The sequence below is a fragment of the Vipera ursinii genome (genome assembly GCF_947247035.1).
Source record: "Vipera ursinii genome assembly, chromosome: 2".
Lineage (NCBI taxonomy): Eukaryota > Metazoa > Chordata > Lepidosauria > Squamata > Viperidae > Vipera > Vipera ursinii.
Window position 1 is genome coordinate 54,416,416 of NC_139513.1, and position 14,192 is coordinate 54,430,607.

The 14,192-nt window shown below is 42.1% G+C and overlaps 1 protein-coding gene across 1 annotated transcript in view; it reads left to right on the forward strand.

Annotated features, from left to right (window-relative positions):
* The window catches only part of KBTBD12 (kelch repeat and BTB domain containing 12), an 83,237-nt gene that overhangs the window by 42,264 nt on the left and 26,781 nt on the right, over window positions 1–14,192 (forward strand). Inside the window, exon 4 of the mRNA XM_083354323.1 lies at window positions 359–509. Coding sequence (XP_083210449.1) covers window positions 359–509 — 151 coding nt within the window. The remainder of the gene's footprint in view (window positions 1–358; window positions 510–14,192) is intronic.

The following is a 14,192-nucleotide window of genomic DNA, read 5'->3' on the forward strand; positions in this document are numbered from 1 at the left end:
AAAATTTGATCTCAAGGGGGAAATAAGTGGTTTTTTACTTTCTTCTTGAGACTTCACGGCATCCTTGTAGAAAAGAACTATGTGCTGTCACAGACGAGTCTATAGATGGTTTATTATTACCCAGATCCTCAGCTTCCTTGTTGCAGAATATATATGTGTTGTTATTCCTGTGTCATCTTCATTGTACTTCTAAGCCACAAGTCATAGGTTGCACTAGTCGGTATGAATCACTTTGCAGCTATAAGTGATGTGTTTGTATTATTTATCTGCTCCACTGTCCTCCATGATTAATAGCATGCAGGCGTGTATAGAAGGCTCCAAATGTTGTATTATTATATGGCTGTCATATTTCACACAGATGGATCTTCCCAATGATGAGCCTGATCGATTAAGCAACCGAACGTTGCAGTATAACCCAAGCCAAGACAAATGGGCGGAGTGTGCGCCGATGAAGTATTCGAAATACCGCTTCAGCACAGCTGTAGTCAACCATGAGATTTATGTCCTGGGTAAGAGCAAACAGATTTTTAAGCGATAGAGGGGCCACTTTTTATTTTCTCCTAGCAATTTGATTCTACAAAATGAAAGATTTCATTCTCTCACCACTCTCTTTCTTGTAAGTTAGAGAAAGAAAATAGGATAAAATAACCGGCAAAGAACAATTATCTCCGTTTTATGTGCTTAATCTATTAAATTTTGCCTTGATTCATTTCCTGCATCACTTTGGAAACTGCATTCTTCCTTACCTATCAGAGGACATAATTTGGTTCTGCTATTTTTTTATTTGAACAGAACAACAGTGTAGCCAGTGCAGACTCTGTGGGAATTGCAGAACTACCTGGAGAGTGAAGGTGCCATGTTGGAAATAGTCTGCAATAGTACATTACAAATCACTCTGGAGATAAAATTGTTATGACTAAATGGGATGTCAGCATAGGTATGTCATTCCAGGCCAATGTGCACACATAAAAATACTAGGTAAAATATTGATCTAAATCTCAGCCACCACAGGAATCCAGTATAAAGTGTAAATATAGAAACATAGAAGAAATGTATTTTGCAACATCCCAGCGTGAATCCATGCCTTTGATATTGATGTCCCAAATTGAACACAAGCGTATGAGTTGGATAGTTTATATTATAACAACATAATATGTTTTGTCATTTTTTCCCCAGTTTCTATGGGAGGAAAATACTGCAGAAATTTATTCTTATCTTCATATGTTGGCAGAATGGCCACAAGAAAATTAATTAACTTTATTAATGTGTGCGGAATCATTAAATTATCTCTCTGCTCTCTGTGGCATTTTCAGCATCTTAGTTTCAATGCTTCAGACTTTCCAATTCAGTATGATTACTCTAATGGTCTTATGAGAATGAAGATGAGGCTACTCGAGCACATGAAAACATTATTATCTAGGACCTCTGTTGTATATTTGCTCAGCTTTTCTATTTTGATCATTGTCCCTCCTGAATCTTTCTAAAGCTAGCAAACAACTTCCCTTATACAAAAGTTCCTACAGTTTGTCCTCCTTAAAGGTACCGGAGAAGCCTTCAGAAATAATCTCTGCATATAAAAAAGCAACAGAGGATAAACAGGGGAGGGGAAATCAATGAAATACTGTAATTGACAGTGTAATGTATTGGGCTTTGTCTTGTTAAGGAATATCACGTGGGGTTAATTGCTGGAAGGTTGCTGAAGCAGGGAAGCTGGCTAACAGCTCCCAGCTCCTCAGACAACCCATCTCCAGCGCCGCCGTTGGCTGCCCCTAGGGCGGCAATAGGTTGCTTTAAACCTATTGGCCGCCACCTAGGGGCCAGGGTATAAATTGCTGGGCTCACAGCCCTGTTTCTCAGTTCAGTTCCTGCAACCAAATAAACAATGATCTTTGCTGAACTCACTTGCCTCGTCTTGTCAATCAAGCAACAAACCCAGTATCTAACAGACAGCTCTGCTCAATGAATTATTATTTAATCCATTGAACAGTCATGAACTCAGAATGACAGTAAAGGCCTGTGCCAGAGCTTTCAATTGGACAGATATATGGAATTTGACATAAATTAACTACTGTATTTGAGGTATTTTTCTATTTGCTTGGATTCCAGTAAGAAAACATTTTTTTTATATTTGGAAAAACATTCAAGAGGTGTTGTGGTAAGGGGTAAAAAAGGGGGGTAGGACTTAGGGTAGTCACAGCCACCATGCTTACATTTTTTTACAAACACATCCATAATACATACCATGGACACTCCTGGGGTGTTCTAGCAAAAGGGGAAAAGAATGGGTTTTCTATCATTTTCTATGATTTGAAGTTGAGGGACATAGACTAAAGGAATTTAACTATGGAGGGTAAACACCGGCTATTGGTGGCTTTTTAATTCTAAACTAAATTATCAGGAGAGCTAGGAGACAGAGTATGACCCAAAAAGAGAAATGCAGGGAATTGGAAGAGAATCTGTTTTCAAAGCCCTTATTTTTCAGGTTGATGTATGTGTTTGTGTACATACAAGTGAAGATTTATTAAATGTGTTCAACCTAGGACCTAGGAAGAGATATTTCAGCCTATTTCTGACAAGAGAAGAATAGTAGGTTTCCAGGCCAAAAAACCTAGAATTTCTATCTTGAAGAAAGGCCTGGGATAACAACAATGACTGCAGAATAAAGTCTGCCTAACCTAATCTAACATACAAGAGTAAGACCTCTGAAGGGAAAGTAAAATATATTTAATGAATAACTTCAGTAGGCCCTGCACAGTTGAAAGCTAGTTGGAAGAACTCCAACAGAGGCCTTGTAGCGCCATTTTGGTCCTCATTAAAGCAGCTTAACTTTTTTCAGGCTTTTTGCAAAAATGCCTTTTGTGTGTGGGGAGGGGAATGAGCCATTTGTAGAATTTTAAAGCCGAAACACCTTTTTCCCCCAAACTTACACAGAAGTCTGAAAGAAATCATGTTGCTTTAAGGAAGAACATAGAGGTGTCGCATTCACAGCACCTCTAATGCAATTCTTTCTGACCATTTTCAAAGGGTGCATAGCCCTAATTTACACTATCCTTGCTTCACTTCAAGTTCTATATACACTCTTCCTCTTATCTTTTCACTCTGCTTTACTTTTGGACCCATCTCCCTCTATGAAGAAATGATAGTGTACTCAGTACCCTTACCTGCCAGTATCTTCAGCATAGGGGAAGCCCTCAAATAATATCCCATAGAACTGAGAATAAACCATTGTTCATTGCCCAGAAAACACTTCAAGAGAAAACATAGACAAGACATAGACAACAAGGTTTCTCTAGTGTTTTACAAATTTGGCAAGTTGAAGATGTGTGTATTTCAACTCCCAGAATTCCCAGGCAGCATGGAAAACACTGATCTAGATGCATTTGACTTCATTTCCCCCCATTTTTTATCACGAGACATGTTAACTGAGACAGTTGTAAGTTGAAGATCAAAACATCTCTCTGCTTCAAGGCATCTCTCTTTGTGATGTTTTATGTGGAAGACAAGGGGGCAGGCATCTGCAGGGGATCTGAACTTAATTTCCCTCCATGTATCTTGTATAATAGCATCAGGACAGATTTATTTATTAGCTTTATATCCCACCTTTCATTCACAAACTAAGATGGCATTCATAGCATTATATTCCAGCTATGGCCCTCAACAACCCTAGAAAGAGGTTGGGCAGAGAAAAGTGAGGTCACTCAATGTGTTTCCATGGCCGAAGGTAACAGGAACTGGGGCCTCCTCTTTCCCTATACTTAATTGCTATACTATACTATATAAGATGCTATTTTCAGTTATGTTTTAAGGAACAGGGCTATAGTCATAAAGTGTAAACAAAGGTGGGTTGGTTACAGAACCAAAAGTCTTGGGAGAAGAATTATGTCCTTCCACTGTATGTATTAGTTTCACTCTGGGCCAGATCTTAGGACATATTGGTAGGGGGGAGAAATGGTGGGTCAGCTGTAAGTTGTAAGGGGATTGGGAGTGGGAGGCACAGTTCTTCAGTGGTTCTCCTCCTATCTCCTGGGACGCTCGCAGTCGGTGTTGGCAGGGGGGCAGAGATCGGCCCCTAGGTCTCTCGTTTGTGGAGTTCCTCAGGGGTCGGTTCTCTCGCCTCTCCTGTTCAACATCTACATGAAACTGCTGGGTGAGATCATTCGTGGTTTTGGAGTTGGGTATCATCAATACGCCGATGATACCCAACTTTTCTTTTTGACCCCAAACCACCCCAGTGATGCCCTCGCTGTGATGTCCCGTTGTCTGGAGGCGGTTCGGGTCTGGATGGGGAGGAACAGACTTCAACTCAACCCTGACAAGACTGAGTGGCTGTACATTCCGGCATCCCGGGACATTCAAAATGTTCCATCTCTTTCTATGGGGGGTGAGCTCTTACCCCCCGTGGATAGGGCTCGCAACTTGGGAGTCCTCCTAGATTCACGGCTTACTCTGGAAGATCATATAGTGGCCGTGACTAGGGGGGCTTTCGCCCAGGTTCGCCTGGTGCGCCAGTTGCGGCCCTATCTGGACCGGGATGCCCTGTGTACGGTCACTCATGCGCTCGTGACCTCTCGCCTTGACTACTGTAATGCTCTCTACATGGGGCTTCCCTTGAAGACCACTCGGAAGCTCCAACTGGTACAGAATGCGGCTGCGAGAGTTGTCTTGGGAGTTTACCAGTACTCCCATGTTACACCTTTGCTCCGCGAGCTGCATTGGCTACCAGTTGTCTTCCGGGTGAGGTTCAAGGTCCTGGTCATGATCTTTAAGTCCTTACATGGCATGGGTCCGGGTTACCTCGGGGACCACCTGCTGCCGGCGTCAACTTCCCTCCGCCCAGTACGTGCCCACAGAGAGGGTCTCCTCAGGGTGCCTCCGGTCAGGGAATGTCGACTGGTGGCCCCCAGGGGAGGGCCTTCTCTGTGGGCGCTCCGGCATTATGGAACCAACTGCCGGTTGAGCTCCGGATGGCATCAGACCTCCGATCCTTCCGCCGCGGGCTGAAGACCCACTTATTTGAATTAGCTGGTCTGGCCTGATGGGGGAATATGGGTTTTTAAATTGGTTTTTTAGTACTTTATTATTGTTGTTTTTTAACTGGGCACTGGTTTAATTTCCTTTTAACTTTTGTATCGTTATTTATATATGTCCTGTGAACCGCCCTGAGTCCCTTGGGAGAAGGGCAGTATAGAAATCAAATAAAACTAAACTAAACTAAACTAAGTTGCATATCTACCATATCATGTAGTTTAGACTTTGTGCAATTGCAAAGAAAGAGGATGGGAAGAAAACTGGAATTAGTTGTTTTTCCCAATAATTGCCCACTCTTTTTTTCTTCCCAAGAGGCACCACATCATGATTTGATGCCCTAGTTAAAACTTCTTGAGACATCCTTGCTACTTAAATGATAAATAATCTTTTGAAGAACAGGAACATTTCCTGAGGATCTAAATTCTTTATTCTACTCACAGTATTTGACTGATCTTAGCTGTTTCTCTCCATATTTTCCCAGGAACATAACTATATTTGTTCAGAAGCCCAAGAAAGAGTGGTATTGTGTTCCTAATGACAGAGCCAATTGAATTCATCTACTTTTGGAAGAAAACCAAAAGGGGAAAGGCACCATTTGAGGTCATGCATTTTAATCTCTTGCATTAAAAAGAAAAGGCAAAAAACCTTCACAGCTGAATTTCTGGAAATTCATTACTAACAACTGGCAAATTAGAAGAGGCTTTGCCAAGGGCACCAGCTCAAACTCTTCCAGAAGAATAGTACTCTGTGAAATATAAGTCATCAGCAAGGGAAATAGCCTGACTAAGAAGGGTGTTCCTGCAACATTGTTTGTCTGTTATGTAATCCCTGATTTTTATAAATAAGAACATACAGGCAGCATTAAAGGAGAAATCCTATTATAAAAGATTTGGAATATCAAAGAATCTCTGTTTATCTTCCTCAGTCTGGAATTCCATCTCATTAAAATCTTGTTTTCCTCACAGCTCTGGCTGAGAGCTTTTTACAAAGTTTTAAGCAGTTAAGTGAGGTTCAATTAAATTCTGAAAATCGCCTTCATAAAATACTTATTGAAAGGGTACCAACAGAGTTCTCTGAAAAGAAACATTACAATAGGAAAGACACAGAAAGAGACTTTTTAAAGGCACAGCACTTTAGCCTGAAGAGTTATTTTGAATTAATTATACAATTTCTAAAATAAACTATTTCCAGATTTTTCAGGGTTCTTAATGAATGAAAAGCAATGTAATGTACCTTCAAATAGAAGGTACATTACATCATGTTGTAGCTTAGTCTTCTTTCCCCTGTATCCTCATATGTTTTAGAACTCTAACTCCTAGCATTCCTAATTAACCACAACTTAGTTAAGAACTCTAAGAACTGATGTGGACCACATCTTTAAAAACTACTTGTGTTATATTAGGCAAATTATTAGGCATATAATTGTGATTATGATGTGATATATCACTAACATTTAAAAAAAAAGAAAGATGGAAGAAAAAGACAGAATAAGTAAACTACTGAAAATTTGATCAAATTATTTGAAGTTTCTTCCTTGACCCTTCCTCCCTTTTCATTGGCCATTTCCCTTGTACAAAATATACATAATTTTTGATATTTTTGTTCCAAATACTGATGCTGTAGTCCAAAAGAACTTATGTATCTTTGAAAAAACAGTATTCTTCTAAAGTTGTGTTAACCATATTTATGATAGCAATAGTAGTATAAACTCATGTGTTTTAACATTCTAACTCCTGAATTTTATTGCAAACCGTAAAGTGATTGCAAACACCTCTTACCAAATATGTTTTGCTGGACATGACATTGGAATACAGGTAGTTCTTAACAATCATTCATTTAACAACAGTTTAAAGTTAGATTCTAATACAGATGCAGGTAGAAATCAGCAACTATCAAAATATAAATAATCAATTTCACACAATTCCAATCTCTGCCAGTTTCCATATGACAGTACTATAAAACATGACCCGGTGATATTATTCAATTAATATAAAATAGCAATAATCCACTTTCATGGGGCATTAAATAACACTTTTATACTATTTTTAAAGGTTTGTTAACAGATGCTAACTGAAGGTCAAATATAACTGTTTCCACAAAACTTGCATCTTTGTTGGAGGTTGCCTCCCACGTGTCCTTCACTGAAAAGGGAAGATGTTAAGATCCAAAATCCTGCTTTACAATCCCAGTATTTTAATGGCAATAACCTTCCCATTTTTATGTATTTTACAAACACAGCTGTGTTAAATTTTAAAAGCCATTAAATTCATTACTTACATGCAAAAACATTTTTGATTGCAGAGCTGCTCAACTGTGTTGTGGGAAGCTTTGAGGAATGAAGTCATGCAAATATTTCTTTGCTGGCTTGCTATAGTTGCTCTTACAGAATTACAGAATCCAGAGTTGGAAGGGACCATAGAGGTCTTCTAGTCCAACCCCCTGCACAAGCCAGACACCTTATACCCTTCCAGACAAATGGCTGTCCAACCTCTTTTTTAAAATGCTCAGTAATGGAGTACTCATAACTTTTGAATATAGCTCCGAAGCTATCAGCTCACCAAACTGGTACCTGTGGCTTGAAGTTCTACATAAAACAAATAAGCAAGTCTTTTCTATAGCTTTTTGCAGTGCTTTTTTTGTAAAAGAAAAAGGTGCCAGAACTCACACACGTCATAGAACCCGCCTTGCCTACCCTACAAGGTTCCATCCAAAAAAGGTGCCGGAACTCCGTTCTGAGCATTCTATGAGGAAAAAAGCCCTGGCTTTTTGGAAGATTTATTTATTTATTTATTTATTTAGTTATATTTATATACCGCCCTATTCCCTGAGGACTCAGGGCGGTTTACAGGGAATTAAAAATCCAAAATACAAAAATTAAGAACAAATTAAAAAGTATTAAATTAACCCTGTAGTCAGTTAAAAAACCCCAAATTAAAAATTCTTCCTCAGTCTGGGCCCGAGAGCTGAAAAAGCCAGGTCTTCAGGCCCCGGCGGAATGATCGGAGGTCGGGGGCAGTCCTCAGCTCCACCGGCAGCTGGTTCCAGAGGGCAGGCGCTCCCACTGAGAAGGCCCTATCCCTGGGTGTCACCCGCCGGCAATCTCTCACCGGCGGAACCCTGAGCAGACCCTCCCTGTGGGAGCGCACTGGGCGAAGGGCGTTTGATGCCGGCAGCAAGTGTTCCCTCAAATATCCCGGACCCAGGCCATGTAGGGCTTTATAGGTGATAACCAGCACCTTGAATTTCACCCGGAGGGCAACCGGAAGCCAATGCAGCTCGCGGAGTAGAGGTGTTACATGGGAGTATCGGGAAACCCCCATTACAACTCGCGCGGCCGCATTCTGCACCAGTTGAAGCCTCCGAGTGGTCTTCAAGGGCAGCCCCATGTAGAGAGCGTTACAGTAGTCCAAACGGGAGGTCACAAGCGCATGAGTGACTGTGCGTAGGGCGTCCCGGTCCAGATAGGGACGCAACTGGCGCACCAGGCGAACCTGTGCAAAAGCCCCCCTGGTCACGGCTCCTATGTGATCTTCAAAATTGAGCCGTGAATCCAGGAGGACGCCCAAGTTGCGAGCCCTATCAACAGGGGGTAACACCTCACCCCCCATCATTAGAGGTGGAATAACATGGTTAACCCGGGACGCCGATACGCACAGCCACTCGGTCTTGGCGGGATTGAGACGAAGCCTGTTTCTCCCCATCCAGACCCGAACCGCCTCCAGGCACCGGGACATCACGGTGAGGGCATCACTGGGTTGGTTCGGGGTGGAAAGAAAGAGTTGGGTATCATCAGCGTACTGGTGATACCCCACCCCAAAACCACGAATGATCTCGCCCAGCGGCTTCATGTAGATGTTGAACAGGAGAGGTGAGAGAACCGACCCCTGAGGAACTCCACAAATGAGAGACCTCGGGGCGGATCTCTGCCCTCCTGTCAACACCGACTGCGAGCGGCCCCGGAGGTAGGAGGAGAACCACCGTAAAACGGTGCCTCCCACTCCCAACCCCCTGAGACGCCGCAGCAGGATACCATGGTCGATGGTATCAAAAGCCGCTGAGAGATCTAATAGGACCAGGACAGAGGAGCAACCCCTGTCCCTAGCCCTCCAGAGATCATTCACCAGCGCGACCAATGCCGTCTCCGTGCTGTATCCGGGCCTGAAGCCCGATTGGTACGGGTCCAGATAATCAGTCTCCTCCAGGAACAGAGGGAGCTGATGCGCCACCACACTCTCAACAACCTTCGCCAGAAAGCGAAGGTTGGAGACTGGACGATAGTTGTTTAAAACAGCCGGGTCCAAAGCAGGCTTCTTGAGAAGGGGCCTCACCACCGCCTCCTTCAAGGCGGCAGGGAAGACACCCTCCTTCAAAGAAGCAGTTATTACTGCATGGAACCAGCCTCGTGTTCCCTCCCGAGCCGCATAAGCTAGCCAGGAGGGGCACGGATCCAACAAACAGGTGGTGGTGCTCAGTCTCCCCATGATCCTGTCCACATCATCAGGGGAAACAGGGTCGAACTCAGTCCAGATAACATGCTCAAGACCGCCTGATTCCTCCACGTCGGACTCTGCCCAGTCAGAATCCAAGCCGGTCCGGATCAGAGCGATTTTGTCCGCCAGATGGTGACTAAACTCCTCGGCTCGTCCCTGCAAGGGATCCTCTCTCACCTCCTGGTTAAGGAGGGAGCGAGTCACCCTAAACAGGGCGGCCGGGCGATTATCTGCGGACGCGACAAGGGCGGCAAAGTAGTTAGACTTCGCCGTCCTTATCGCCGCAAGATAAGACCTTATAAAGGTTCTTAACTGCAATCGGTCGGATTCGGACCGGCTGGATCTCCAACCGCTCTCTAGACCTCGTCTCCGACGCTTCATCTCCCGGAGCTCCACAGAGAACCATGGGGCCCAACGGGATCTGCGCCGAGTCAGAGGTCGCATGGGTACAACGCAGTCGAGTGCCCTGGTGGCAGCCGTTTCCCAGGCCTCCACCAGAGCATCGACTGGGCTGTGGGTAAGGGTGATAGGTATCGGCCCAAGCGCCCTCTGGAACCGGTCCGGGTCCATTAGGCGCCTGGGGCGGAACCACCTGGTCGGTTCCGCCGCCCAGCGGCGGGGGATGGCATGACGGAAAACCAGCCTCAGGAGGTGATGATCTGACCATGACAGAGGGGTGATGGACGGAGAACCCCCTCCCAGATCATCCAACCACTGTCCAGACAGGAACACCAGGTAAATGTGCTACTCTCGATATTAAAGAATACTATCATTAAAATAAACATCATATTACCCATAATTTGATTTCATAATTATGTAATTGTCACTCATCTCATTTTAATAATTTTGCAAACTCTTAGAATTCATTGCATTATTAGAGTTTGGAGAAAGCTATTAAAAATCAGAAAACATTGCATTGAAGAGGCAGCTCCAGCACAAATCAACACAATTAAAAAGCAAAGATGCATAAGAAAACAGTTACTTTGCCTATTATATAAGCTTCTCAGGAGGATGGTTAGAATATGGATATATAAATGGGAATATTTGTATGGGGGTTCTAAATTAAAACTGAAGACCACCATATGCTGTTGAACTTAATTAAAGAATTCCTATTTTTAATTGTAAATGTACAACAGTTCTTACTGAGAAAAAAATAAGATTGTACTATACATAGTTCTTTGTTTTATTGATTCTGAAAAGTGAGTCTGCATTTTCTCTGAATTTACAGCGTGCACACTATTTATTTGCTAGGCCTCTTTCGGCTTGTAATATTTACAGACAATGATGAATAAGCTTCTGCTTTGTTTTCACCCAAAATGTGTGATCTGCTAAACAGAAACACATTTGACGACCTGTTGATTATCTGGCCTTGCTGAAGCCAAATGAGAAGATGTCTGTCAATTAACATTTAAAGCTGACCACTGATCATTATCAGCTCCCACCTTCGTAGCCACTATTATGTTTCGGGATCCGTGAGGCATTGACGAGGCAAATGGTGAAAACAGCAACACGTTTATTAGGTTAACACAGAAGTGGCACGAACTGTCACTAAGCTTCTATTTATATGGACCACCGCTAGGTGGCAGCCAATGGGATTAAAGCAGTCCTTCCCACTCAAAACACAAGTAACAACTCTGGATACAAGCAGTCTGGAGTTTAAACAGACACAGTAGTTAACTAACAATAACAGTTTCCAAGTATTTTACACCAGTACATTACACTTTGTGTAATGTTTTTCTAGTAATATAGATGCAAGAGCTTCTGGGTAATATACAGCATGATTTAAAGATTACAAATTGTCTGCATAATTCATAGAGAAAAAAGTGGCAGATTTCTACAATCTGATAACAAATGTGTTGTGAAATTAGACTTAATATTCTAGGCCCAGGGATACTTTTGATTTTTTAAAAAGTATTATGAAAATTATCCCACCTCATATAAACATGGCACCTCATGAAAGTACATGCATCTTTATTCAAATTGCCTCATAAGCCCGAAAACAATGCAGATGATTTAAGAGTTCCATTAACTTAGTATGTACGGTATAACCCTAATAGGCATGATGGCCTATGAGAAAATGGCTACTGTGTGGATCTGACTATTCATAAAACATACTTCTGTGGAAGAATGATACTTTCATCTAACTTCACCAAGTAACTTGCACAACTGAAAAAAGGCAGAATCTGATCCTGAGAACACAATAACACAACAAAGGTAGAATCTGAACCTGAGAAAATAAAGCTAGTGATGAAGATCCTGGTGTGTCTTTCAATAAATCACTTCATTCATCTGTCTCACAGACATACCCTGTTCCCCATCTTTCTCCCTTCTCCCTTTCCTTTTTTTATATTAATTTGTATTATAGTTAGAGATAAAAAAACTAATGCAAACTAAAGAAATAAAAAATAAAATATAATAAAAGTGCAGAAATAAAAAAGGAAAGAAAAAGAAATAAAACTAGTTAATAGTAAAAAAAAGCAATTAAAAAAAGAAATGTAAAAATGATTTCCCCCTTTATCAACATGAGTATGGTTTTGAAACGTATCCCCTCGTTTAATAAGTGTAACAAAAATTCTCTTCTTCCCATATTTCATCCATCTATCAACAAATTTTAAAGCCTCATCATTCAGTCCTAATCAGCAAAAGTCCATTAAGAGATGGGTCCCCAACCCCCGGTCTGTGGACCAGTACTGGGCTACGGCATGCCAGCAACCGGTCCGCACAAACAAGCAAAGTCCCATTCACAGGATGCAGGCAGCACACAAAACCACACAACCTCTGGTCCGCAGAAAAACCTAGAGTTGCTGAACTGTTCACCAGCTCCTTGTTCCACTGCAGTGATCGCTTATGCTAAATGTGGAACTTTTCTTCAGTCCTCCATTGCTTTCCCAGAAGTCTTTTCCTTCTCCTTTTCCCATCATCACTTTCCCAGCATTCCCAACCCATTCTCATTCTCCATCTTCCACTGTCTTCTCACATCCCCTGCAAACTTATTAATTCCTTCTGGGGAAGAGGAATGGTAAGTGGCCCAGGTGTAAAACAGAGACATTTTAAATAAATAACTGGAATTGCTTTAGACTGAAAAATGTTTCCCAGATAAAGAAATAAAAATTGGGTAGGGACACTATGACAGGGAAGTCAAGTGAAGCTGTGAAGATAGAGATCTCAGTGTTGATGTGGCTTGCACCACAAAGAAAAAACTGTGTTGGCATTTTCTCCCTGTCCTCCAAAAGACAAGTCTTGAAACAAAGCTGAATCAAGGGTAATGCATGAATAATTGTGCAAAAATATATGAACTACAATGCCTTACCTGTTGTGTGATCAAAATCCAGGAATATATTTTTGGAATCTGTCAAAGGTGTGCAGGAAGAAGAAGAAGAAGAAGAAGAAGAAGAAGAAGAAGAAGAAGAAGAAGAAGAAGAAGAAGAAGAAGAAGAAGAAGAAGAAGAAGAAGAAGAAGAAGAAGAAGAAGAAGAAGAAGAAGAAGAAGAAGAAAAAGAAGACTTTGCAAAGATGTGAGCTCAACTTCCTGCAGAAAGGCAGGCTTGTACAGTGTTAAGAACAGTAAGATTGCAATATTCCTTCTGTGCCTCATCCTAAAATACTCATACTCATAATAGTAAAGCTGGAAGGGACCTTGGAGGTCATCTAGTCCAACCCCCTGCTCAGGCAGGAAACCCTATACCATTTAAGATAAATGGTTGTCCAGTCTCTTCTTAAAAACTTCCAGTGTTGGAGCATTCACAGCTTCTGGAGGCAGGTGGTTCCACTGATTAATTGTTCTAACTGGCATTACCAAGGCATTGTAAAGTGGTATTAATACTTCACGTGATCTTGATTCTATCCCTCTATTAATGCAGCCTAGCACTGTGTTGGCTTTTTTTGGCAGCTGCAGCACACTGCTGGCTCGTATTTAAGTGATTGTCCACTAGGGCTCCAAGATACCTCTCACAGTTACTACTATTAAGCAAGGTACCCCCTATATAAGGTTGACTCAGCCTTCCATCCTTCCGAGGAAGGTAAAATGAGGACCCAGATTGTTGGGGGCAATTAAGCTGACTTTGTAATAATGCCGCTTGGGGGGGGGTGAAAGCCCTAATAAGCAGGCATATACATAGAATGAAGGCTACTGCTAAGCTTGTAAGCCGCCCTGAGTCTTCAGAGAAGGGCGGGATTTAAATGGAATTAAAAATAAAAATAAATAAATAAATAAATATACTATACTTGTACATTTGGTTTTTCTTGCCTAAATGTAGAACCTTACTTTTTTCACCATTGAATTTCATTTTGTTAGATAGCACTCAGTGTTCAAGTCTGTCCAGATCCTCCTGTATCTTAAGCCTATCTTCTGGAGTATTGGCTATTCCTGCCAGCTTGGTGTCGTCTGCAAATTTGATGAGTTTCCCCATCTATTCTTTCGTCCAAATCATTGGTGAAGATGTTGAAGAGCACTGGGCCCAGAACAGAGCCCTGGGGCACCCCACTACATACTTCCTTCCACGTAGAAGCGGTTCCATTGAGGACCACATGCTGAGTACGGCTGGTCAGCCAGCTACGAATCCATCTGGTGGTGATGCTGTCTAACCCACATTTTTCTGTCTTATCAAGTAATAGGTTGTGATCTACTTTATCAAATACCTTACTGAAGTCCAAGTAAATTATCCACAGCATTCC